Source organism: Enoplosus armatus, chromosome 1 (assembly GCF_043641665.1).
Source record: "Enoplosus armatus isolate fEnoArm2 chromosome 1, fEnoArm2.hap1, whole genome shotgun sequence".
In the NCBI taxonomy this organism is placed as follows: domain Eukaryota; kingdom Metazoa; phylum Chordata; class Actinopteri; order Centrarchiformes; family Enoplosidae; genus Enoplosus; species Enoplosus armatus.
The window spans coordinates 1380703-1404920 of NC_092180.1; the positions used below are offsets into that span (position 1 = coordinate 1380703).

The 24218-nt window shown below is 44.6% G+C and overlaps 1 protein-coding gene across 1 annotated transcript; it reads right to left on the reverse strand.

Annotated features, from left to right (window-relative positions):
* Positions 1 to 4863: 4863 nt before the first annotated feature.
* large2 (LARGE xylosyl- and glucuronyltransferase 2) lies at positions 4864 to 21700 on the reverse strand. The gene is made up of 14 exons (XM_070907454.1): positions 21601 to 21700; positions 15478 to 15767; positions 14226 to 14308; positions 12560 to 12683; positions 11136 to 11307; positions 10438 to 10542; positions 10074 to 10186; positions 9153 to 9278; positions 8439 to 8594; positions 7805 to 7968; positions 6758 to 7036; positions 6159 to 6305; positions 5817 to 6012; positions 4864 to 5061 (listed from the first exon to the last, which is right to left on the reverse strand). Exons 1-14 carry the CDS (start codon positions 21698 to 21700, stop codon positions 4864 to 4866), a joined length of 2253 nt encoding a protein of 750 aa, XP_070763555.1.
* Positions 21701 to 24218: the final 2518 nt, after the last annotated feature.

A 24218-nucleotide genomic window follows, 5' to 3' on the forward strand; every position in this document is an offset into this window, starting at 1 on the left:
TGTTCAGAGGTCAAGCAGACGTCATGGTGACTGATGTGTGATGCAGATGCAGCTGATGGATCTGTTTCTCAGCCGCTCTTCTATGCTGCCTGCATCTTCTCCACAGAGCGCGAGCAGTACATCACTGAGCGCTGCTGACTGAGCGCTGCTGTGGGCTTGTAGGAGATGATTATCACAGCGCCTCACTTGTTTTTGCAGATATTGGAGATGAGGAAATGCTTGACTTCACAGTTTTTTTCACGCTCTGTTTCCATTATTCAAACAACAAGAACAACATCTACAAGAGACAATTCAATTTCCAGGCTGTGGCCAAACATGTCAGAGCAGGAAACAGCTGACGGAGAAATGCTTCTTCTGGCTTTGTACACTTGTGAGGGTCTGTGTGTGTGTGTGTGTGTGTGTGTGTTGTGCATGTATTAATTATGTTATGGGGACTCACCTACCAGTTAGAGACAGACAGTAGCTTTCTGGAGCTTTTGATCATATCACATGATTTTCATCCGCAGATGAAGTCAGTTGTCATGGACTCACAGGTTTTTTCCTGATTGCTTTGGAGACTTCTTAACAGTTGAGCGTCAAAGTTCATTCTTGACCTTGAAGACATCAGTTGGATTTTAGGGTTAAAAATGTCAGCATTAAGCATGTAGTGGTTACGGTAATGGTTAACTCAGTGTGTGTGTGTGTGTGTGTGCGTGTGTGTGTGCTCTTGTAGGTATATATCTTTGTGAGAACCAATTTAAGTCTTGGACCGTTAGTCTGGTCCTCTCTTCTTCATCAGAATATTGGAGGGTTCAGACGTTTAGGGGAAGGGTTCGGTTTGGGCGTAGTTGTGATTAAAGTTTCCAGTTAGGATCTAGTTCAATGAGGATCCTCGCAAGTATAGTACAAACATTTAATATAGACAAAATCACATTCATGATTTATACGTAGACTTTCCAGAAAGGCGCTGTATGAATCCTTAAATAATTTGCTTTTTTCATAAAAATTGTCCGAGAACATGTATAGCACAACTCACATGCCAAACGATGACATTTCTGGGTATTAATATTAATAAGTTAGCTGCCTGGCTACACGTAGCTTCAGTGATTCATGGTACATACGGTGTGTGCAGTATGTCTGGCGACACTCTGTACATATGGCGCTGGCTGGCCTACATGCAGAGAGGCTGACTAATAATTGATAGGTAGTTGCTAAGAACCCTGGAGGGGAGAAGTGGACGTAGTTCTGCTGTGAACTGGCAGCTCGAGGACGGCTGATATCGCATCTATTTAATATGTGGCTCTGCTGAAGGAGAGGACTGCTTCAGGGCTGCTCCGCATACAGAGACACCACCCTCAACAACAACACCGTAAATATGTGCAGAAGGACGGACAAATATAGTCCTGTTGAAAGTGTGGGACTCACTGAATCGGAAGAATCATTGCATCTTGGTTCACAACATGTTTGGCTTATTATACTCCGTCGGCACGTTGCACATGTTAAAGGAATATTCAGACATCTTAGAAAATCCTTGCTTATCAAACTGGGTGTTAGACGTGTGCAGCATAGAGAAGTCCAGAACAGCCAGATGGATAAAACCACCAAAACTCTGTGTGCATTCTTTCTTATCAGTTTAACAAGCGGATGCATGGTTTTGTTTCTTAATCATCGTGGAACCGGATTTCCACTCCCACATTCATTCATTCATTCATTCATTCATGTTTGCATCTCAATACTTCTGCCTGTTTCTTCAATATTCATCAATATTCATCGTTCACTCATCTCGCCCAAGTTGTGTTCAAAGACTGGAAGCAGATTTAATAGCTGGCTCTTTGTTGAGCGGATCAAAGAAAGCATTGAAGGTGTTGAGCCCATGTGGCAGTGAGGACATGATGGTCTGGCTTTCCTTCCACAGGTATTAGCTTGAGGTTGCTCTTCGGTCAGACGTACGTTGAATATTCCTCGTGTTCAGCGGCTTCATCGGAGCTAGTTTGATGTCTGCTGCTGGAAACAGACAAACCTTTTCTGTGTTCTGTAGTTGCCTGTTTTCAGTCTTGATGTATAGATAAAGCATTATTATTCTCTGTATTTGCAACGCCTTTAGAAAAGTGTGTTGGTGAATGTTTTCTCTACTTGCTTTTGTTTCCTGACAAAAAAAGTGGAGAAAACAAATAAAAAGTAACTGTTGCTTTTGTTCAGTTGGTGAAAACTACAAAAGCAAGTTATTTTTAAAACACACTGCAGGGAAATTTATGTATCCAATTAATTTATTGTAATTTGCATTTAAACAGGACGAGAGCTGTCAGGGGGCCTCTGTATTCATCCAAAATAATTTACTTTATATTGGAAATTTTCATTGGACCAATTACACACATGGAAGGTTCACGCAGGCTTAAAACCCCTGACCTTGGTAAATATTCTAAATTCCCAAAATATGATTTGCCCTGGAGGAGTAAGAATTTAAAAAATCCTCAGGGTTTCAGTAATCCCAAAATATCATTAATTCAAAGGAAACTCGACAGTAACTGAAGCAAAGTTGGGCTGGTGTTTGCTGAGGATAAAAAAAAAAATAAACACGGCAGACAAAGTGATTAAAAAAGGGCAAATTTATTTAAAGCACTTACATAGAAAAATATGATTGATTTGAGTCAACAATAATAAATAGAGTGCCTGACTATCCCCAGGCCCTGTCGGTACAACAGTACAATCAATATCCAGTTTCACAATACAGCAAAGGCACTAGCATTTACCACAATCAACAACAAGTCAATGGAGGCGGCATGGATGGCAGCGGGGGGAGGGGAGGGGGGGGGGGGGGCACAGTTCACACTCACTCCTCACCAAAATAAACTGTGTCTGAGCCCACGGCCGTCACATACACCATCACTCAGCACCCCGCTCCTGATTCTGCCTTATTCTCTGTGGGAATGATACTAGATTAGAATCAATTCTTCTCTACTCGCCTTTTGTCCAAATGCAGGTAAGGACCAAGAAAATAAAGGGACAGTGTGATGGACACAAGTATTTTGTAACACAAACGGAAATGAGAAGAGATGAATAATCAAAAAGGAAAGTCTTCAGCTCTGCTGGCGGCTACAATTGTCACGTCTCCAGCATTTCTTTTATTCAAGCTAACAATGGCTAGCTAGGTTTGTCCTGTGCTAGAGGACAGGACGTCTCCCTCTGTAGAGCCCGAATATGATCCGAAATATGGGTAAATCTGTCCAATAACTTTTCAAATAGTTTGTCAGGGCCTGAAGTTTTGGTCGATCCAATCATTATGAATCATTCTCTCTCACGATGATCCACTCACTAAATGTAGTGGCGACGCAGTCAGTTGAGATGTTCTGGTGCTGGTTGGACGGAGGGACCAAACAAACAACACTGCCATCCTCAAAGAAGTTCATCAAAACAATGAAAACAATGAAATGAGGAAGGTTAAAGTCCAACGGAAACTGTACGACATACAGATCTGCTCTGTGAATCACAGACAGCCTCTTTTCTGTTTTTGCATGTGTGGTTTAAAGGTGGCGCCTCCTTGTCTGCGTATATACTAGCTTGTGTGGCAACTTGCAATAGACTGAAGTGCAGCTAATATTGGCTTCCACGCTGATGTGTCCTTTTTAATCTAGATGCGAGGACACGCGTCTTTCTTGCACCTGGGCTTGTTGGAAGAGCTGCAAACTGACTGCAGAAAGTTCTGTAATTTCAGTTGGACTTTACAAACAAAAAGCTGGGTTGTGGGTGGGTGGTACAGTAGGTGGCACATATATCCAGTGAATCAGACACATTAGAGATGTAATGGCACAAACACAAGAAAATAGAAAAGCTCCTGGCCTTCATCGAACTGCAGCAGTTTCCCCTCAGAGCCAACAACTCGCTGAGCGGTCTGTGTTGGTCCCAATCAGTAACGATACGTATCTGCTATCATTAATAGACTTTTGCTGCTTTCAGAGGGATGAATGATGGAAACACCTGAAAAATGACTATTTTCTTATTTGAAAACAACATGTAGTGCAAACTCTTTACATGCAGGCAAATATATGATCAAGACAAAAGCGAGAATGACTGCCGACTATCAGTAAGCGTGTTGAAGACGAGCCATATGATGCAGCTGGATCATACACTCACACACACACACACACACACACACACACAAAGCACATCCCTGAAGCTCACAGAAAATCTGAATCATTCGACTGGGGCAAGATGGGCTTTCCTTTAAAAGAGGTCAGAAAATATAGAAAGGAAAAATAAACTGATTCTTATGCAAAGTCGTAATCAAAACATTGTAAATGCCAATGTTCGTTTTTCATTGGTTCTGATTTACACTGAAAAAAAGAGAAATGAAAATATCATTAAATATCTCAGTAAATACCATGGAAAGTGATAAGGCTTAAATCTTTCTCCAGTTCGACTGGCCTCAGAAACATGATTCAAACACAGTCTTCTCTTTTAAATTCCCCCCCAAAGTGACACGTGTCCAGATATCCACATGGACGGACTGTTCCATACTGTGTCTTCTGGAAAACGCCCTGATTGTCAGAACAAATGGTAAGTATATGGTTGGTTTTTTTCCGTCAGTATCCATCGCCTCCTCCAGCCAGTCAATCCTGCGTTTAGGAAATCCGCTAGCCCTCTGTCCGGTGTTTCTGTCTCTGCATCTCGTCCTCGGTCACCTTGAGGTGGAGTCGACTGGAGAATTAATGCACAGGAGCCCGAAGAATGTTCAAAAGGGCTGTAAAGCTTTACCGTCATTGTTTGCGCCCTGCGGCGATGCGGCCCGCGGCGCCGTGCCGCCTCAGTACATGTCCGAGCTCTCGGGCCTCGTCAGTCAGGAGCTCGGAGGCCGAGGGACTCGCTGGCTCTCAGCAGTTCTGGGTTTTAGATGTTCCTCTGGGCGGTGAGGTACTTGAGAGCAGCCGAGCCGTACTTCCTGGACAGGTCCTGGTGGAACTCGTCCTTCAGGGTGTTCAGACAGTTGCGGTAGCTGGAGCTGGAGCGAAACTTGGAGATGTCAAAGCTGGGAGCGTGGGGCATGTGGATCATGAAAGCGTTGGGGAGGACCATCAGGTCATACTCCTGAGAAAAGGACAGACAAACAGGTTGAGACAACAGAACATGGAAATAATAATTTTTTCTTCTTGTCTCATCTCAATAACTAATATTCAGTTTTGTCCCGTTATGACGCCTCAAATAAATAAAGTACAATTCAAAAACATTTTGACAATATTTATTGTCACTTAACGTTGAACTATACAGATATATAATACTGTAGATCTGTATAATGTCTTTCTCTCATTAAGTAAAAGAAGGGCTGCATTTAAAAATAAAATAGAGAAAATAAATAAAATAGCTTTTGAAAAATTGCGCATCTTAAAATAAAGTGCTTAATTTTAGAAAAACAAAATAAAGTGTAGCAGCAGCTCGAGTTTCCCTTTTTCTTTGTTAACTGTTTCACATCTTGACTTCAGTCTCTCTCCCTGTATCGTTCACTCGTCTCATCATCTGTCTCTCGCCTCTCTCGTCTGTCTGGATTCAGAGTCACAGTGTTTATCTCCTGGAATGCACAGATTTGATTGGCTGAGTAGCGTCACGTGGGCTGACGTAACTCGTGTGCAGCTGGTCTGTGAGTTTCCTGATGCGCTGAACCAGCGCTGTAAAGACTAGAAAAGCTGCGCCGGCTAAAATAGGAGCGCTCCATCAAAGTTTAAAATCCCTTAATAATTTATTGATTATAGGTCCGGATCCGTATAGGACGGCGTCTGGGTCCGGACTCGGACCGCGGTCCGCCTGTTAGTGACCTATGCTCTATAACCTTCATGGTGCAGACATACCTGTGCATCCAGCTCCATGATATGGGACACCTTGTTCCAGCCGAAGCCCACGAAGCGCTGGTCGTACTCTGGACAGTCTCGTCTCACCACAACGTACGGTTCGAAGTCCGGCTCCCACTCGACCTTATAAGGTGTGGTGGCTGTTCGCCATTCGGCATAGTTGGTAGGAGCGTGACCTTTGGGCCACACGTGATACCTGGAGAGGCAGGAAGAGGAGGACAAAATGATCGCATGCGTATCCATTATACGATATCATTGGCTGGCACATTATTTCCAGTCTACTTGCTTTTCCCCAATCATCATTCACTGATATGAAAAGTTAATTGTCGATTGTTCAGGTACCTGAAGGTGTAGAGAGTCCCCATGTCCAGCATGGAGAGCAGCTCAGCTTTGGATTTGGGGAAGGACAGACGGTAACGAAGTGTTTCGAAAGCTGGAACCACCAGAGCCTTCTTAGTGTGAGCCATGTCCAGCTGCACCACAGACTTTCTGCACAGAGGAACCAGGACAGGTGAGCCACAGGTGAGATGCAGTTAAAAAAGGCACAGCATTTATACCAAGGGGCACAAAGACTTTCTCTAACGTAATATACTCTGAGCTGACCTCGCCACCAGAGGACCCCGCTGACAGTAAACCGTGAACCGAAGTGTGTGATCCTGCGTCGTGCCTGAATCGTCTGGTTCTTACAAATCTGTTAAATCTGCCGTTACTGTTCTGTGGTCTCCCACGTCTTTAAAATCCAATAAGGTGCACAAGGCATTAGTGGGACACTTACTAGAACTGAGCCGTCATTAATGTTATTAGTTACTCCTGCGCTGTGTAAAAGCTCTATTAGAGCCTTCTGACTTGGAGTTTCTGGATTTGTGACTCTGGATGGAACACAGCATAAAATCCACTGTCTTAAAATCCATTATCGTACTTTCAGCTGCAGCTGCTCTCACCTGAGGTAATCATAGAGGCCGTACATCGGCAGGAAGTCCACGTCGGTCAGGAACACGTACGGCGTGTTGGCGTTCTTCAGGGCCACGTTCCTCACCAGGTTGACCGGGTAGAACTGGCCCTCCTTGTAGACGATGTGGTAGCCGACGTTCTTCCGGTTCTTCAGGACCTCGGAGGCCTGAGCGTAGCGTAGGAACTGCTGAGCCTCGGCGTCGGACATGTAGAGCGCCAGACTGATGGGGCCTTCCCAGTGCTTACAGATGGCCTCCAGCATCTGCAGCCTGCAGGTGGCACGGACCAAGTCACAGAGGTCATTGAGGGAGATGATGAGGGCTGCAACTTACGATTACTATCACTATCAAATAAGAGCCCACGCTGATTTTCAAATATTCTGTCTGACCAAAAGTCCCAAACCCAAAGAGATTCAGTTTATTGTGATATGAGCAAATCCTGGAAGCTGAAACATTTTACATTATGCATGAAGAAGAAAACATGGTGATACAATTAGAGAACATTTGGAGTAAAATGAATGAATGCTGTGCAGAAAAAATCGCGGCAAATGCCAAAAGCAGAGTGTACAGTCTCGCTACAAGGTCCATGTTTTTGAATTGAGGTTTTAAGCCAAAGTTGAGGTCTTTAAAATGCTCAGAAAAAAATGATAACTTGAACATCTACAATTCACATCTGCTGATGAAGATCATGTGATATGATAGAAAGCTAAAATGGACCTTGTGGTATTGTTGTTGAATGAACTTTGAACATCAGCAGTAATTGTGTGTTGACTGGACAAAAATCTAAATTATTTACAGGCATGCGACAGTGAAGCTGGTGCCTGAGTGCTGCAGGTGTCAGTGCTGGGTTTACAGTCCGACACCCTGAAGCTGTAAAATGATGTCCTCGCAGCGCCGCCCTGCAGGTGTCTCACATGTCCTCAAATGCCAATCTTTGCCTGGTTTATAGAACATGGCTCTGACCAAAGTCATTTCTAATTTGATTTCAGACAAGCAGCATTAAAGCAGCAGTTTCAGGGCCGATCGGGTGTACAGTACCTGTCCATGGAGAGCTGGGCCACCAGCGTGACGTCAGTGTCGTCCTCGGTGGGCGTGTACTCGTACTGCAGGAAGTAGAGGTGCACTCTGTGAACTGTGAGTCGCTCTCGCCGGAAGTCATAACACTGATCATCCTCGTCCAGCTCCTCCAGAGCGGCCTGCAGCTGAGGACACAGACAAACATTTCAATGTGTTTTTAGACAGAAAATCCTTCAGGTTATCCGTTTCTGTTGCTTCAGACTGGACAATGCTCACGGACGTTTCTCATCCTCAGTCCAGTTTTGGTCCCTTGTTTTTGTTTTGCCAGACAGACTTCGCCGTAAACACACCACAACCAGTTTGGATTGTAATCAAGATTTAGCAAGCAGGAACTGCGTTGCCATGGCAGCCACACTCCTGCTATACAGTGAAACATCAAACTGATGAAACATAATGATGACAATTTTGTTGTAGGATCCTGTGTTTATGTGATTACGTTAACAGCGAACTGGCCAATAGATCAGACAGTTGTTGCTCTCAAAAATCAATATTGGCTTCAGCCTCGAAAACGCAGCGTCAGCGCGGCTCTACTGCAAACACCCTGAAGTACCGTGATAAGGTAGAGCAGTACCTGCTGACTGTGTGTGCGTCTCACCTGGACACTCTCTGGACTGGCCTGACTCGGGCAGCCGAACAGCTCCCGTCTCAGCAGGTTTCCATCGTACTCCAAGAAGGTCAGGTAGAGGTTCCTGAAGAACTCCACGTGTTTGTTCTTCACACGGAGCTTCTTTGGAGAGTTCCAGTGGATCACCTGAAACCACAGCAGGGAGCTAACTCAGTACATGTACTACAGTTTTAAAAGTATGGTACTTTTTCATTTTAGGAGACTTTCTACTTTTCCTGCTGAGGGAAATGTTGTGCTTTTCACTCCACGGCCTTTAACTGATGGCTGTTCAGAGTTACTTTTTCATACGAGATAAATACCGTGCGCCATCTCTCTCGGCACATGAGTGACCTTGAGTGACGTAAGTGTACGTTGATTGGTTGAACACATGAGCCAAGGCCGCACCGGCAATCGCCATTTTTAAAAACCCGTGTGAAAGGTCGGCCGTGTAAACAAGAGCTCGTAACAGTAGAATTAAACTACAAGTTGTATCTGTCGTTGTGTATCTCGTCGAAGTGACGTTGCTATACCAACCGCGGGCCGGCTTGCGTTACTTCACTGTTCCTGTTGCAGTGCGAATGCAAACAGAAAACAAGCCCTTGAAGGTGTGGAGTTCTCGGGGCAGCTCCTCTCAGGGAGTCCCCTGAACTGATTGGTCTGAAAATGCAGATTGATTGATTTGTGTGTGTGTGTGAGTGAGCGTACCTTGAGGTCGGACACCTCGGTGTAGCACTGCTCCGAGCGAGTGTGATCAGACAGCTGGACGTTCCAGAAGCAGGGCAGCTGGTGCACCAGGACCGGGTTCTGCTTTATGAAGGCGTTGAAGATGTCCTGCACACAGTGGACAGACGACAAAGGGTTAACAGCACTTCCTGCTGCTCTTCTGGTTCTGCTGGGTTCTGTATCCTACTGGACTATATGTGGCCTCGGGATGGAGAAAGCGAGAGTCATCGATGCAGCAGCTGGTCTCTTAAAGGCACCAGAGAGCCATATCATCCCGTCCTGGGTTAGGGTTGTTTACAGAGGCTCCCTGCGTTCGGGCCACACTGTGTTCTAAAACAGGTCGAAGCTCAACAAACTGTAACTACTGGATCTATGACACAACCTTTGAGATGATACTGATGCATCGACGTTTCTCAACTGTATAACAAAGAACAACGGTCGCTTTCTTGGTAACTGAGTATGAAGAACTGTCCACTTGAAGGTCTGTTCAGATGTGTACTCTTGTTCACTCAGATGGTTCCTGATTATTTCAGACAAAGTTCTTGGCTGCTGTTTCGTTGAAAACCAAAGTTGATTCTGGACCGTGGAAATCAGAGAGAACAGTTGTGTCATCAGAATAAGACTCACTCTTACTGCGCAGCCTCTCAGTGTTTCAATGTGTTTTATGGTTTCTGTTGCATACGGTCGACATCTGTCCAGCAGGCAGAGACATCCTGAAAACTATTGGCCAGATTTCCTTGAAATGTGCCTCCTGGTCCCTAGAAGAGGTACTTGATGAAGTTGACCCCTGACCTTCCCTCTAGTGCCCAAATGTCCACTTGTAAACAAGACAAATCAGGCAGGCATGTCCCCCCCTCCAGCAGATAAGTTGACCTGACAACAGCAGACACAGACATATCTGACCTGATCAGCCAGCGACGTACTGAGCATGCTCATTAGCTCCCTCTCTGCTGTCAGCCGCCACATCTGCTCCCAACTGATCCGCCGCAGTCGCTCCAGGTAGAGAAGAATGACGCCTGCAGGACAGAACAGGAAGTCATTCACAAACAGGACTTCAGCTTCTCCTGAACCTCATCTGAAACAACAGTTCACTTCCAACTGCGTTTGTGGCTCCAGCTGAGATGATTCAGCCGTCCTGAAACACTGTGAGGCAGCGTCTCTTTTTGTTAGCAAACTCATTTTTCCTGTGAGATCACGTCAGATTCTGTGTCTTTTCACAGCAAACCGCCGGCTTCGGAGAGGATCTGTCCAGAAAAACAGCCGTTACCTGTGTTGAAGCCTCGTCCCAGCGCAGGCCACGGCTTGTGGTTCTTCCACAAGTTCCCCAGGTACCAGTCACTCTGGTTCTCCACCAGGCCGATCACCTGTTTATCTGCACACGAAACATCAAGGATTAGCAAAAATCTCCAGGTGGCATTTAGAATTGTGCCTACAGTTTCATAAAATGAGCAACAATTCTGAAAGTGCGGAGCTGCTGTTTATAATATGAATCATAAAAAAACAACATTTCTTACTTCAAGTGTAATTGGCCAGCAGCACAAAGAGCTGGTGTTTAACAGATTAGCTGATGGTTTTGTTTAGTCATGTTCGAACAATGAATTAAAAGATTGTTTTCAGTCTCATTTGTTTGATTGTTTCTCATAAAGACTTTAACAAAGGAACAGAAACAATATTGTTTTTATGGTTGAAGTATCAGACAATCTCTATTCTTTGTGAGACACTTTGTTTAAAATCTCTCCTCCAACTACTTTCACTTAATATTCATCAGATTTGTTGCACATTTGGATCACTTTCCTGTAACTGGCTGCTGCCTTTTTAACACAAGCTGCCTGAACTGTTGGATGCTGTGAAGTTACAGCAAACCTTTGACGACATGAGCACATGAGCTCCAAAATCTGATCCTCAACAACGTATTGGCAGACAGGACTCCTTTAATACAGTATAAAAGTGACAAAAATGTCTCACCGGTGAACTTCCTAAAAATGCCCCAGAGCTCAGCGATGTCGGTGGCGAAGGTGATGTCCGTGTCCAGGACGATGACCTTTGACAGGTCTGAGGGCAAAGCTTTGGTTAGCGTCAGCTTCATCAAGCCGTAAATACCTGAGTAATGCTTGTTGGGTATCCACGACACCTCGGACTGAAAGGACAAAGAGGAAAACGCGTCTTTAGGTCGTCGGTTTCATTTCTAAATGTCTTAGCAACCATCTGTTCTCTTCAAACAGGTGAACCATCATTATATATGAGCCGAGTCCTGAGCGTGGGCTAACACAAAGCTACATTCAGCATATTTTGGCAAAGGCTCAATGTGGTTTTTTTTCTCTGAATCTGCAAATAGTGTATTTTAATTAATTCTCTTGATTCAGAGTAATTGGATCTGCATAAGTGCATCATCTGCAAATATAATCGGCTTAGAGTCTCGTCTGTTTTCCTCCAGTTTAATGTGACTTAATGAAAACTGAAGAGAGAGACTGCAGGTCGAAGCGTCTGACAGCACAAAGGACTCATTGTTCAGCACAAAGACTGAAGGAGGAGAATGTGATGATGCAGGTTGGAGTCACACACACACACACACACACTTATTCATGCTCGTTCCTTACATTCCCGTCACTCTGAGAGCTCATTCATCAACTTGATGTTAAAACACATGATTTGCTGTTTTTGTGCTGAAGTGTCTTGACTCCCAACTTGACTTTGGGAGAAAAGTGTTTCAGCAGCTCCTCCAGCTCAGTTACGTGTTGCTGCTGTTGAGTGAAAACCTTGTAACTCCCCACTGTAGTGACTGTCATGGTGCAACTTTAAGGAGCAGGATGCACGACTCAAACTCGGTGACATAAAGCCGCCCTGTGCTCACGAAGAGAAATGTGACCATATTAAAAAGAGTCGGTCTGGACCTGCTCAGTATGTCTGACTGTGTTACATCGACACTCCTTACTGTGACCTCCCTTCTTGAATTTGGTTGTGAGTCTAAATGGAGGCTAAACTGAGGATTGACCCACGCCACATCCTGAAGTAACACCCTGTTCACACTCCGGCAGCTTAAACAGTCCTCTGATCTCTGCTAATGTGACAGACCATGTGACACATGAAGACAAGCCGCGGCCTCCTGGTGAGTCTGAACCGTCTTTCACTCTTTGATGCTCAGTAAACCTGCTCTGAGGTGAATCTCTTCTGTTAGAGGAGATTTATAAATACATTTAACTCCACTCGGCTCCGTTTCCTCACAACTGGCTGCTGCTTTGGAGTGCAGAGATTTCCCTTTGATGTGGTAAACGCTGGATCTGACTTTGACTCACCTTGTCCTGACAGAGCAGGAAACAGGGAGGTGTGTGGACGAGGACTGACGTGGTGTGTTTGAGACGAGGTGTGTGCGTTTCATGTCGTCCTCTTACCTTCAGTTCGTCTGCGTCGTAGAAGCTGACTTGCACAGACGGGACCATCCAGGACTGAAACAGAGAACTCAGGATACGATTGGCTACTGTGTCGGTGATGAAATGAAAGTGAAGAGGATTCCTCCTGAGAAATGGAAAGAAAGAGAGACGTGAAGGTCAGGAAGTTCCCTCTGGGGAGGTAAAGATGGTTATGTTTTACTGACGCGGCTCCTTTTCTAACAATAAAAGCTCATCTGGTTGGCAGTTCGGCGTTTGGCACAAAAAGCTGAAACAAGGGAGGGTTTAAAACACAAAATAAAAAGTGTGTTTATGGCTCATTTTCATTTTATTACCTAATTTTCCCCTAAAAAAAAAAAGACACCAGAGCAGACCGGCTTAAACAGATTTTGCAACCAAAAGTTTGCTTTAAAAAACAATCAAACACTCACTACAGCACCACATGTGGACTCATCCGCCGCTGAAAGTAGTTCCCAACAAATGCACTATTTCCTGCTGTTAGTTTGATAAAAACTACAGCGAGCAGCTGTTGGAGGGAATGACTGAGCCTTTTAAACATGAAACTATACATCTGTGAGGTGTTTTCAGAAGGAACCAATGGGCTGTGAGCTGAGAGCCAGAGACTAACACGTGGTTGGATTTGGTCTTTTCAGGAGATTTGTTGTCAGTAGCAAAGATATAGAACATCCCCAGATTTATCCTTTAAAATGATCCCCTTTAGATTTTCCTTTAAACCTCGATGATGGAATCAGACAGAGATGGTGGGAAATTAAAATCCTCTGCTGACGAACAATAAAAACACCTCGCTGGTCAAAATCAGCTCAGTGTTGTGTTCGCTTCCTCAAGTCTGGAGGTGGAAGGTTTTCTGTGTTAACATCAAGGTCATAAATGTCCTTGCAGTCATTACTTGGATCTTTATTTCGGGACCTTCCTGTAAACACGCTCGAGGCAGCAACAATGACCTAAAACCAACGCACACCGGGGAGAGACAGAGACGTGGACCTCGGCCACGCTGAGCTAAAAACAATTTAAAAAAGACAAAAATATCTCAAATACAGGGACACTCAGCTTCACTCTGGAAGGTCTACAAGAAGAAGCACTCAGAGATTCATTTGCAATTAAAATACAGCTAAAAGGAACACCCAATTCATTCTCAAACCAACAGCACATTAAATAGGCTGGATATCGGAAAGAAAGTGATGTTTAAGTCTTTAAAAGCACCCATAAAAAGAACAAAAGCAACACGTGCACTGATTGAGGTCAGCAGAAATCCAGACAACAGCAACAAAACCCTTCAACGTATAAATCCTCAGCTGTGTCTTCACAGTTACACAGCAAAAAACAGAAATAACGTTTATATAATTCTTCATTTGTTTCATTTTAAACTCTTCCTTTCAGACTGGAGGGAGTGATGCTGGATGGAGAGAGTCCTTGAATTCAGGTGCAACATAAAAAAGTTACATTTCATTCAAAGGTCATTTTCTTTCTCTCTTAATCTTTTTTTCCCAGTCTGATGCTATTCAAGGACTTTCAAGGCCTGTACAAATCAGGGTGAAGGCCATGTCGACTTCACCTTCGACCAAAGAACAGCTGAAGTGGACAGAGAAAGAGGGAGGGATCAAGGAAAGGACTGCCAAATGAAACCTGACTGTGAGAATAAACAACTCACCTGTGAAAGAGGACGGACTTGACCAGCGTGACCACGTCTCTGCTGGCGTTGTGACCGGCACAAACGCACGCTACATGGATCAGCTGCGGAGGCAGAAGACAGGAAGAGTCAGAGACGTTATCAGCTCACAGTCTTACCAGGAGGCAGCAGCAGCCATTTCAAGTTCACAGCGTCCTCCTCTCTGTGAACCGAGCCTCAGCCTTTCTTCTAGCAGATTGTAATGACAACATGTGACCACAACTATCAATCTCAACACCTTAGTTGTGAATTTTTGCTTCAGAGCTGAAGCTGTACTTTCTAGTTTCTGAACAGTCACCCTTTGGGGGATACGAGCAGTTCACCCCGACAGCTTCACATATTCCAGGACGTTCACACCCCTCTCGGATGTGAAATTTCATATTTAGCCTCTCAGATATGTATGATTTCACATCACTTGCTTTTCAGCAGCAGAAGTCTTTGAAAAGTTGGAGCTCAAAGGCTGGAAATCACATCAAAGAGCGAGAGTGTTCCCCCAGAGTTTAGTCCCCGTCATCGTCCTCCTGGCTCCCCCATCCATTAGTGTGTGGTGGTGTGTTTACAGTAAACACACACACATAAACCCTCCTTTGACCGATGAAGCATTGTTCGATCAGCGCTGCTTGTATCGACCAACACGCTGCGTTTGAGTGTGAACCAGTCTACAGCCATTCTAGCAGCTAAATGCTAACATCAGCATGCTAACATGCTCACAACGACAATGCTAACATGTTGATGTTTAGCACGTAATGTGTACCATCTTAGCTTAGTTTGTTAGCATGCTAACATTTGCCTATATGCACTAAACTCAAAGTATTAGCTGGGATTTGGTCATAAACCGAAGTGTCAGGGGATCCACTGGGAGCCCAGAATACCTGACCCGAATTTCATGATAAGCCATCAGACAGTTGTTGAGATATTTCAGTCTGAACCAAAGTGGTGGGCTTCACGTTAATAAGTAATAAAGTCACAATAATAAATAAAGTTAGCAGTTATGAATTCAAATGATATAACAGGACACCTCATACAAAGACCTGGAAGTGTTTCACCACTGTTCTAAATCAGTGCACAAGGTATATTAAACTCCAGGTAACCATAGTAACAATACTGATACTAACTCAAGCTGAAACTTTGAAGTGGATTATGATGTATGCACGTGGGGGCGTCCCGCTATAGCAGATAAAACACCTCGGCGTGTATTGTTGCGTAACATGCAGCAGGTCTTGCGTTTGCTGACCTCACACTTCTGGACGGTGGGCGATCGGGGACACTCCGTGTGGTTGTTCTTCTCCTCTGCCGTGTTGTCCCCGTCCTCCGGCCCCGTGTCTGCGGAGGCTCCCCACTGCTGGTTGCCATAGTTACCGTCCGGCGGCTGGGCGGCGGTGCCTTGTGATTGGCTGAGCTGCAACCGGATCTGCCGGTTCTCTTCCTCCACCTCTCGAACCCGCGACTCGAGGACGGCTCGCTCTAGGACTCGAGCTGCCGGCGTGTCGGCCAGACAGGGAGCCAGGAGGAGGGACCGACCATCTGTGGAGGGACACAAAGGGACTTTCAGACTGTCTGCAACGCTCTTCAAAGACAAATGCTCACTTTTACTTTCTAAACCTTCATACTGTTTGTTATTTACTCTCATGTACATTAGAGGCAGAACGTCACAAGATCATCTTTTACTTAAAGGCACACTGTGGAGTTTATGACCACTAGTGGCGCTGTGGAGCAATGTTTCAATGAACCGGTCCCTGTTGTCTTTGTATCCGGTGTTCTGCTTTCATGACCGTGAGCACATGACACGGTACAAACTGCTGCTGACAGTTTCAGTGTCCCATGATCGACAGCCAAGAACCGTAAAAATGTGCCTGAAAAGGCAGAGAAGAACAACGCTAACAGGAAACACTGCAGGTTTCAAAATATTTCAAACAAATCAGTTGTGCTAGCATGGCTGCAGGCTCTCGTGGTTATGTTGTAGATTACATTACATATTGTTGTGATTACATGTAACATCCTAGTCTGCTAAGTATACATATATACCTGTCAGATAAATGTACAATATTTGCCACTGAAATAAGCAGAAAGTAGCATAAAATAAAGTTAATAAGGTAGCAGAACCTCAAACATGTCCACCTCTATATACGAAGCATGAAGACTCTGAACCAGAACAGGATGTTTTCACCAACATGAATATTTACAGTCACATTTTAGCATCTTGAGGATTGCGGCTGCTAAGAGGCTCCATATTCTGCTACTCAAAACTTTCAAGCTGACAGAAAGTGTAAACCTGAACTGAAGCTTCAAATCATCACTTCACGAACCTCGAGGTGACATCAGACACTGTGGTTTTCTAGTTTACGGCACAAACATGCAGAGAGTTTGTGAGCGACATGCGAGTCTCACACTTTAAAATTGGCTCATCACACTTCTCCTTCTCCTCCTTCTCCACCTCCACCCTCGCTCTTTTCTGATGGACTGGAGTGTGAACGTTCCCAGAGTGCCTCAGGGCGTTTTGTTACTAAAGACAGTAAGAATATGAGTGCTAGCAGAGATGCATTTGCTTTGAATACATTTGAATAAATAATGTGGTCTTTTTATATTTCATTCCTGAGGCCTAATTCAACATTTTAATTGACTGAAGTTGACCTACAGTCAATTATGAATTCATATTTAAAATCAGTCTTCTCAACTCAGAGTTCTTGGAGTCACAACATCAGAAAAACATTGTGTAGCCGGTAGTTTCAATGTGTCCCAACAGGAGACGCAAGTGTCAAAAGACAGAAAACTCATTTGTTCTTAGAGGACTCGCTGACACCGTCCATGTTTCAGTCTCATGCACATTTGGATTTTTCATGGAATTCAAGTGGTTTAATATGAAGCATTTTATTTAAAGGCTATAATGGATATTTTTATAATAACAATGTATGTGAAAAGTGTCTGGAAGTGATCTTTACGGAGCTTCATAGTGACTCTCAGATCCTGGTCTATCTGTTCTGGTTCTCTCTCGGCTCCTGGTCTATCTGTCCTGGTTCACTCTCGGCTCCTGGTCTATCTGTTCTGGTTCTCTCTCGGCTCCTGGTCTATCTGTCCTGGTTCACTCTCGGCTCCTGGTCTATCTGTTCTGGTTCACTCTCGGCTCCTGGTCTATCTGTTCTGGTTCTCTCTCGGCTCCTGGTCTATCTGTCCTGGTTCACTCTCGGCTCCTGGTCTATCTGTCCTGGTTCTCTCTCGGCTCCTGGTCTATCTGTTCTGGTTCACTCTCGGCTCCTGGTCTATCTGTTCTGGTTCACTCTCGGCTCCTGGTTTATCTGTTCTGGTTCTCTCTCGGCTCCTGGTTCTCTCTCAGCTCCTGGTCTATCTGTTCTGGTTCTCTCTCGGCTCCTGGTCTATCTGTCCTGGTTCACTCTCGGCTCCTGGTCTATCTGTTCTGGTTCTCTCTCGGCTCCTGGTCTATCTGTTCTGGTTCTCTCTCGGCTCCTGGTCTATCTGTTCTGGTTCTCTCTCGGCTCCTGGTCTATCTGTTCTGGTTCTCTCTCGGCTCCTGGTCTATCTGTCCTGGTTCTCTCTCGGCTCCTGGTCTATCTGTTCTGGTTCTCTCTCGGCTCCTGGTTTATCTGTCCTGGTTCTCTCTCGGCTCCTGGTTTATCTGTCCTGGTTCTCTCTCGGCTCCTGGTCTATCTGTCCTGGTCCACAGACGGCAGACAGACTCAGTTAGAGACCAGCTGCTGGACATAGTGCAGCATTTAGCAGCTAAAGAGCCAGATGTTTCCCTCAGGAGGTGGAGGAGACCAGAACCAGAGCTAACAGAGAGAGAATACTGGACACGACTCCACATGGAGGACCACGTTGCTCTGAAGCTGCTGGATGTGGGAACGAGCAGCTGTTTGCCATATCAAATGAAGAGATGAAACATGTCAATGCTGCGTTCATCATTTATTTATTTATTTAAGCCAATCAGTTATTGCCGGTTTAACGTTGTCTTCTTGTTTTTATCACAAACTCACAGAGAAAAGTAACAGTTTTACTTTCGCTGTGACGCTCGGGGCTCTTGTGTAACCCGCTGAGCTAATTTCCTGCAATGTTTCTTCTAATAGTCACAACAGAGCAGTTATTCGTTTGTTTGTCCTCATTTTAAACAGACTCTGTTTGGGAGCGTCGTGATGGAAATGTTACAGGAGAGTGGGGGCAGCGAAGAAAACAAAGCTCAGGAGATGGTTTTAATTCACGTTTTCTTGGGAATATTTAAATATGTCAAGAGCTTAATGCATCACACACACACACACACACACACACACACACACACCGTCCTGCTGCCACAAACACTCACTAAAGCTCCACATGTGGATTCACCCGCCGCTGAAAATAGTCCCCAACAAATGCACTATTTCCTCCTGTTAGTTTGATAAAAACTACAGCCAGCAGCTATCTTCCCATCTCTCTTTACTTCTTCTGCTTCTCTTGATTTTTCACTCTTTCTACCTCTAATTCTGTCTCAGTCTCTTCTTCCGGTCTCTCATAAAATCTAAAGTCTCTCCATCTTTGTCTTCATTTCCTTTCCTTTATCTCTCCATGTATCTCTAATCATCTCCACTCTTTTTCTCTCTTTCTCTCCTTACTTTCTATCTGTTTCCCCCCCCCCCTCCTCCTCCTCCTCCTCCTCCTCCTCCTCCTCCTCCTCCTCCTCCTCCTCCTCCTCCTCCCCCTCCCTCCTCCTCCTCCTCCTCCTCCCCCTCCTCCTCCCCCTCCTCCTCCTCCTCCCCCTCTTCCTCCTCCCTCCTCCTCTCCTGTTCTCTCTCTAACCCTGCTGGAGCAGCAGCTGGCCCACAGTTGAAGTGAGGCATGCTGGGAATGTTCACACCCTCATCTGAGGGCGAGACGACAGCAAGAAGGAAGGAAGCTCCTCCAAAGTCTGACTCCTCTTTCTGATTTGATATTTATTTATATATACATGCTTTATCATCATGTATTTCTTATAATTACATAGAGCTGTGTGCAGCCCGGGGTGGAAGAAGTATTCACAGTGCCAAATAAAATACTGCAGTACAATTAACAGTTTTGCATTCAAGTAAAAGCATTCTCTGCAAATTAACTTAAATATTAAAAACATGCTGAATTATGTTCTATTGGATTATTGTTACAGATGCATTAACACACAAGCAACATTTTATTGTTGTAGTTGGTGGAGATGGAGCTATGTCTAGATATTTATACTGTTGGTGGTTCAATTCACTCGTTGTAGTGTTTTCCATGTTTTAATCAGTAAAGTAGCTGCCTGATAAACGTTCCACTCTGAATGATTATAAACCTTGTAAACGTGCCTTGACAATACTGTATTTAACTAGAGTCGTGCCAAAAAAGCTAAGAGCCAGAAACGGAGAGCGAAGGAGACGAGGGGACGAGGGGACGAGGAAACTGGACCTGAGACGACAGATGGAGCGACAACAATCTGATCTGCAGTCAGCCAGACAGTCAGAAGGACATGTAGCAACAGAAGACGCTGGTTATTTCTGATGTGTTGCTGGGACGCTCACTCCCTGTGAGAGGGTCATCGGCCAAGGGGGGGAGGTCCTGCTTAGTTGCTCTGGTTTCCCGCCAAGGGTCACTGCTAACCTCACAGAGTACATCAAATACTAAATGTATTACCAGGAACTGTGTGTGTGTGTGTGTGTGTGTGATATCTTAGAAAAACATATGCAGCCTGAAGTCACACTGTACCCAACCACAACAAATCAGCGTGATTATTGAGACTTTAAATGCAACATTAAAGGGGAAATCCACTGTTAAAGAAAAGTCCTGCAGGACGCGGACAGACAGACAGACAGACAGACAGACAGACAGACAGACAGACAGACAGACAGACGGACGGAGAACAGGGATGGGAATTAGGAGGACTTATTTTACGAGCTGACAGTCGACCTCGCAGGCTTATTTATCGCACAGTGAAGTCGCAGCACAGAGGAATGTTCTTGTGCTTGGCTGAGGTCGACACGTTGGCGTATCGAAAAGAGAAGACGCCTCCACTCCACCAAAAAGACCCAAAATCGAGACTAAAACAAAAAGTCTCCATCACCATGAAGCCAATACTAACACCACAGACTGCACCTGGATCAGAAGAGACTAATTCAATCATTAATAAAAACACACATCACTGAAATGCCATAATGTGTCAGCATCACAGCTGCTGACTTGTTAACGTCACCCGATCACGCACACATGAATGTGTTACATAAAGACGGTTTGTTGAGATGGAAAATGTGCCTCCGTATGCAGACTAGCTGATTTACTGGACGCACTGAAGTGACCCCGGTGCCTTCCTCCAGTGTTACATCACCAGAAAGTTCTGATCAGTTAAGTTCACACTCACGTGTTTTAAAGTGCTCAGAAAAATGGAAATCTGAACATCTACAAATTCCATCTGCTGAGAGAGACCGAAGGATGGAAAGCTCCAGGACAGCTACTAATGGACCTTGTGGTGAGAATGTTTCCGATGCCTTTGAGACTGGTACAGAACAGAAAGAGTGGAGACAAACCTACTGACGGTGAAAATATTGATGTAGTGCTCTGTGTGGAGCACCTGGGAAGGATTTATCACAAATCTGTTCATCAGATTTTGATATTGGCCTCATGATGCTGCTGGAGGAAAACTCAGAGGATTACTGAAATCATCCTCAGAATATTTCACGTCAATCTGGTCAAGAGTTGTCTTGAAATCTTGCTCGTTTTAGGAGTTAGTGTTGTGGAAGTGGATTATAACATGTTACATTTAAAGGTTTGATTCTGACTAAATAAGAGAAACAAATCTGGAGAAGCAACTTGTAAAATGAGGTTATATCGTAACTTTAAATTCAGCTCAGGCTGGTGTGCCTGTGTGTGTGTGTGTGTGTGTGTGTGCTTGTGTGTGTGTGTGTGTGTGTGTCTTCCAGGAAACAGCATGGCAGCTTTGTGGTGAAGAAATTCTCTGAGCTGACCTCGGCTGTTGTGATCCAAACAAAAGTGCTGACTGCAGCTCGCTGATGCGGCCTTGGTGGCTCTCTGGGACGTCAGAATGAAAAATCAAACTGAACAGAAAATAAGCTCCATGTGTTTATAAATTGAACTTAATAGTCAGATTGAAGAGAAATTGAGCTGAGTTGCAAAACCCGTCTGATAATTGATGTTTTCTGTTCTCGCTGGTTGGATTCTGTGACTCTATCAGACCCAAACCGCAGCTCTACTCTTTAATTACGAATCAGCTTCTGACTTTTCAAACCCAATCTCCATGAAAATTACACATTGAGGATTCTCAGATTGTACTGAGTCATGAGGAACGGCTGGCAGAACTCCATTTCTCCCTTCAATGTGCACAGATATCTCTGAATGTGCTCGTACTCACTCTCCAGGTTTCCAGCCAGCAGGTAGAGCCAGGTGAGCAGGACGACGGCCGTGAGAGACGCCACCAGCAGCTTCAGGCGCCCGCGGCACAGCAGGTTCATGATGGGACGGCGGCGCTGAGGGCTCTGGGGGTCGGGGGTCGGGAGAGGAGGGGGGAGGGGGGGTTCAGGTGGGGCTCAGTCCCTCGTCGGGTCCCTGCAGCATCCTTTCATCTGAAGAGAGAGAAATATAGAGTCAATGTTCATTAGAGGTTCAGCTGCACTTCAGTCTGAGAGTCGCTGTGATCACATGATCCTAAACAGTTTCAGTCTAGTGGCGCTGAACTGAACTGAAGGAGGGAATCAATAAGTGTCACATTCATAACATGGAAACATGGAAAACCTGAAAAGGAGCAGATCCCGAACAACGAGCTGTAACAGCTTTCTAAACCCCCCCCCCCGTCTGCGCCGGCCTCCCTCTGTGAGCTGAGCCTGATTAGAGCGGGAGGTCTGCCTTTGTTTTACAATGTGATTCATTAATCCCACTTTAATTAGACAGAAGCCGCAAGGAAACAAGGCCAGAGACCGCCGCTGACACAAAACAGCAGAATGAGTTTACAGCGGCAAGACGGAACTTTAAGCTGAATCAACACCCAGTTAAACCAGTTTCATTTGGTTTCTGTCGGCTTTTTGGATAAATACAGCGTGGGGACGCTTCAGCCTGAGAGTACAGCAGCGATTCATCAAACTAACCTAATGAACGCCTGATACGTTCATGATGCAGGCACACGATTGGTTAGTTGTTTTTCTTTCAAGCATTTAAACCCAAGTGAACATTTATTCATCCTAAATTTATTATTGGGAAATGTATTTGTCATATATATTGATGTAAAAATGTTGAATGTGTTTGCAGATGTCACATTTTTGCATGTTGAGCTGAACTGCTGTGCTGACCGGTTACGGTTCAACCGAGTGGAATGAAGTGGAAATGTACCGACTGGACTGTCTGAAGGATTTCACTTTTAATTGGTACCAGATTCTCTTCACTAAACTTCCAAGGAAACTATTAAGTATGTAAAATAAAGCATATTTCTATATGAGTTTTAGAAATGTTTCAATGCAAAGAGAAAGAAAGACACAAAAGGACTGATATTACACATCACGTCCAAATGATTTATGCTTTTTTTATGTTTCAATAAAATAAGAAGCAACAACCTTGTTAGACAAAACAAAACACTTTTACTGAGTGGCCTTGTGCATTCGAGACATGAACTTCAGATGACAGATTATTTCTAAGAGGAGTTTGGAGGACAGTGAAGTGCAGCTGAAATAAAAAAGAAAAAACGTCGACCTCCACTGCTTTCAGTTTGATGGACTCAAAGTTACTTAGTAACATGTCTGGGTTGGTTCATCCACTTGCTTTGAGATCTGTTTTGGACATTCATGGTCCTCAGAGGATGAACCCTAGTGTTCTTGGTGACTCCCTGGCCTCTCTTTAACGCCACCAACAGGACAAAACCACTCCTACAGAACAAATACCACAATTTAATGAGAAGATTTATGGATTCCTGCTGCCAAGAGGAAGATCCCAACTGACTGACCCTGTGACCTTCTCTCTACTGCCCCCCTCTGGACAAACTATACACTGTTTTTTACTGGTGATGCTGATCTAAGACCAGCTAAGCTCTCAGTGTCTTTGATAAACATTGCAGCCGCTAACGTATAAATTGTATGAACACGTCCATGATTGTAGCCGTGCTCTTTTCTGTTGGTCGACAGATTTCTTCTTTTATGATTTTTTAATAAGTTGGAGCTAGAAATGACAACATAATCTGAAGGCATCATCCCAGTCTGGAACCCAACATGGAAACACACAGAAACAGCCTCTGCTCTTAAAGTCACCACGCACCAATGACAACAAGAAGACAGCAGAGCCACCACTGAGTTACGATTCCTTTTAGTCAAACAATAATCTAATTTAACGTGAGGCTCCATTTAGTAGCCGCTCTGGAGCTTTCAAACATATCACATGATGGAGCGCAGACGGAGAGCCGTTTGACAAAGTCCAGAATGAACTTTGAAGCTACACAAAACACAGAAACAGGTCTTTCACTTTAGGGACCACCAGTAAATTTAAGCTATCATGCTTTCTGATGATGTCAAGGAATCAGTTTATCAGTGATTGGTAACTAATCAGAAACAGACTGACAGTTTTAAAGATGATCAAAAATGTTATATTTCATGTCCAGATTTTCTGTGAATAAGTCAAGTGTTGTTCTGTGGCCAGAAGCTCGGGGGAGAAAGAAAACGGCAGATTGATAATTTGCAAACGCTTCATAAAACTAAATGCAATTTCTAGTGAACGACAACACAAGGTAGAGAAAACACTGATTATCTGCTGTAAAGGATCAAAGTGTGCAGAAATCCACTCCAGCACTCTGCCTGAACTTTCCAAGTACATTGAGATGATTTATGAGTTAATTAGTGAGGTTGATGTATGCGCTGTATGTCGTTAAGAGCAATGAAAGGTGCTGAGATGGGAGGAAAAGCGAGGAGAGAGGAGAAAGGATGAAGGGACGTGAGGAGGAGGAGGAGAGGAGAGAAAGATAAGGAAAGGAAAGGCGAAGAGGGGAAAGGGTGA

Coding starts and splice junctions, on each gene's coding strand:
- large2 (XM_070907454.1), bottom strand. CDS start 21,700: ATGAACCTGCTGTGCCGCGGGCGCCTGAAGCTGCTGGTGGCGTCTCTC. Junction 14,309..15,477: donor CCACCGTCCAGAAGTGTGAG/GTCAGCAAACGC, acceptor CTGCCTCCGCAG/CTGATCCATGTAGCGTGCGT. Junction 9,279..10,073: donor GTACGTCGCTGGCTGATCAG/GTCAGATATGTC, acceptor CACTGTGTGCAG/GACATCTTCAACGCCTTCAT.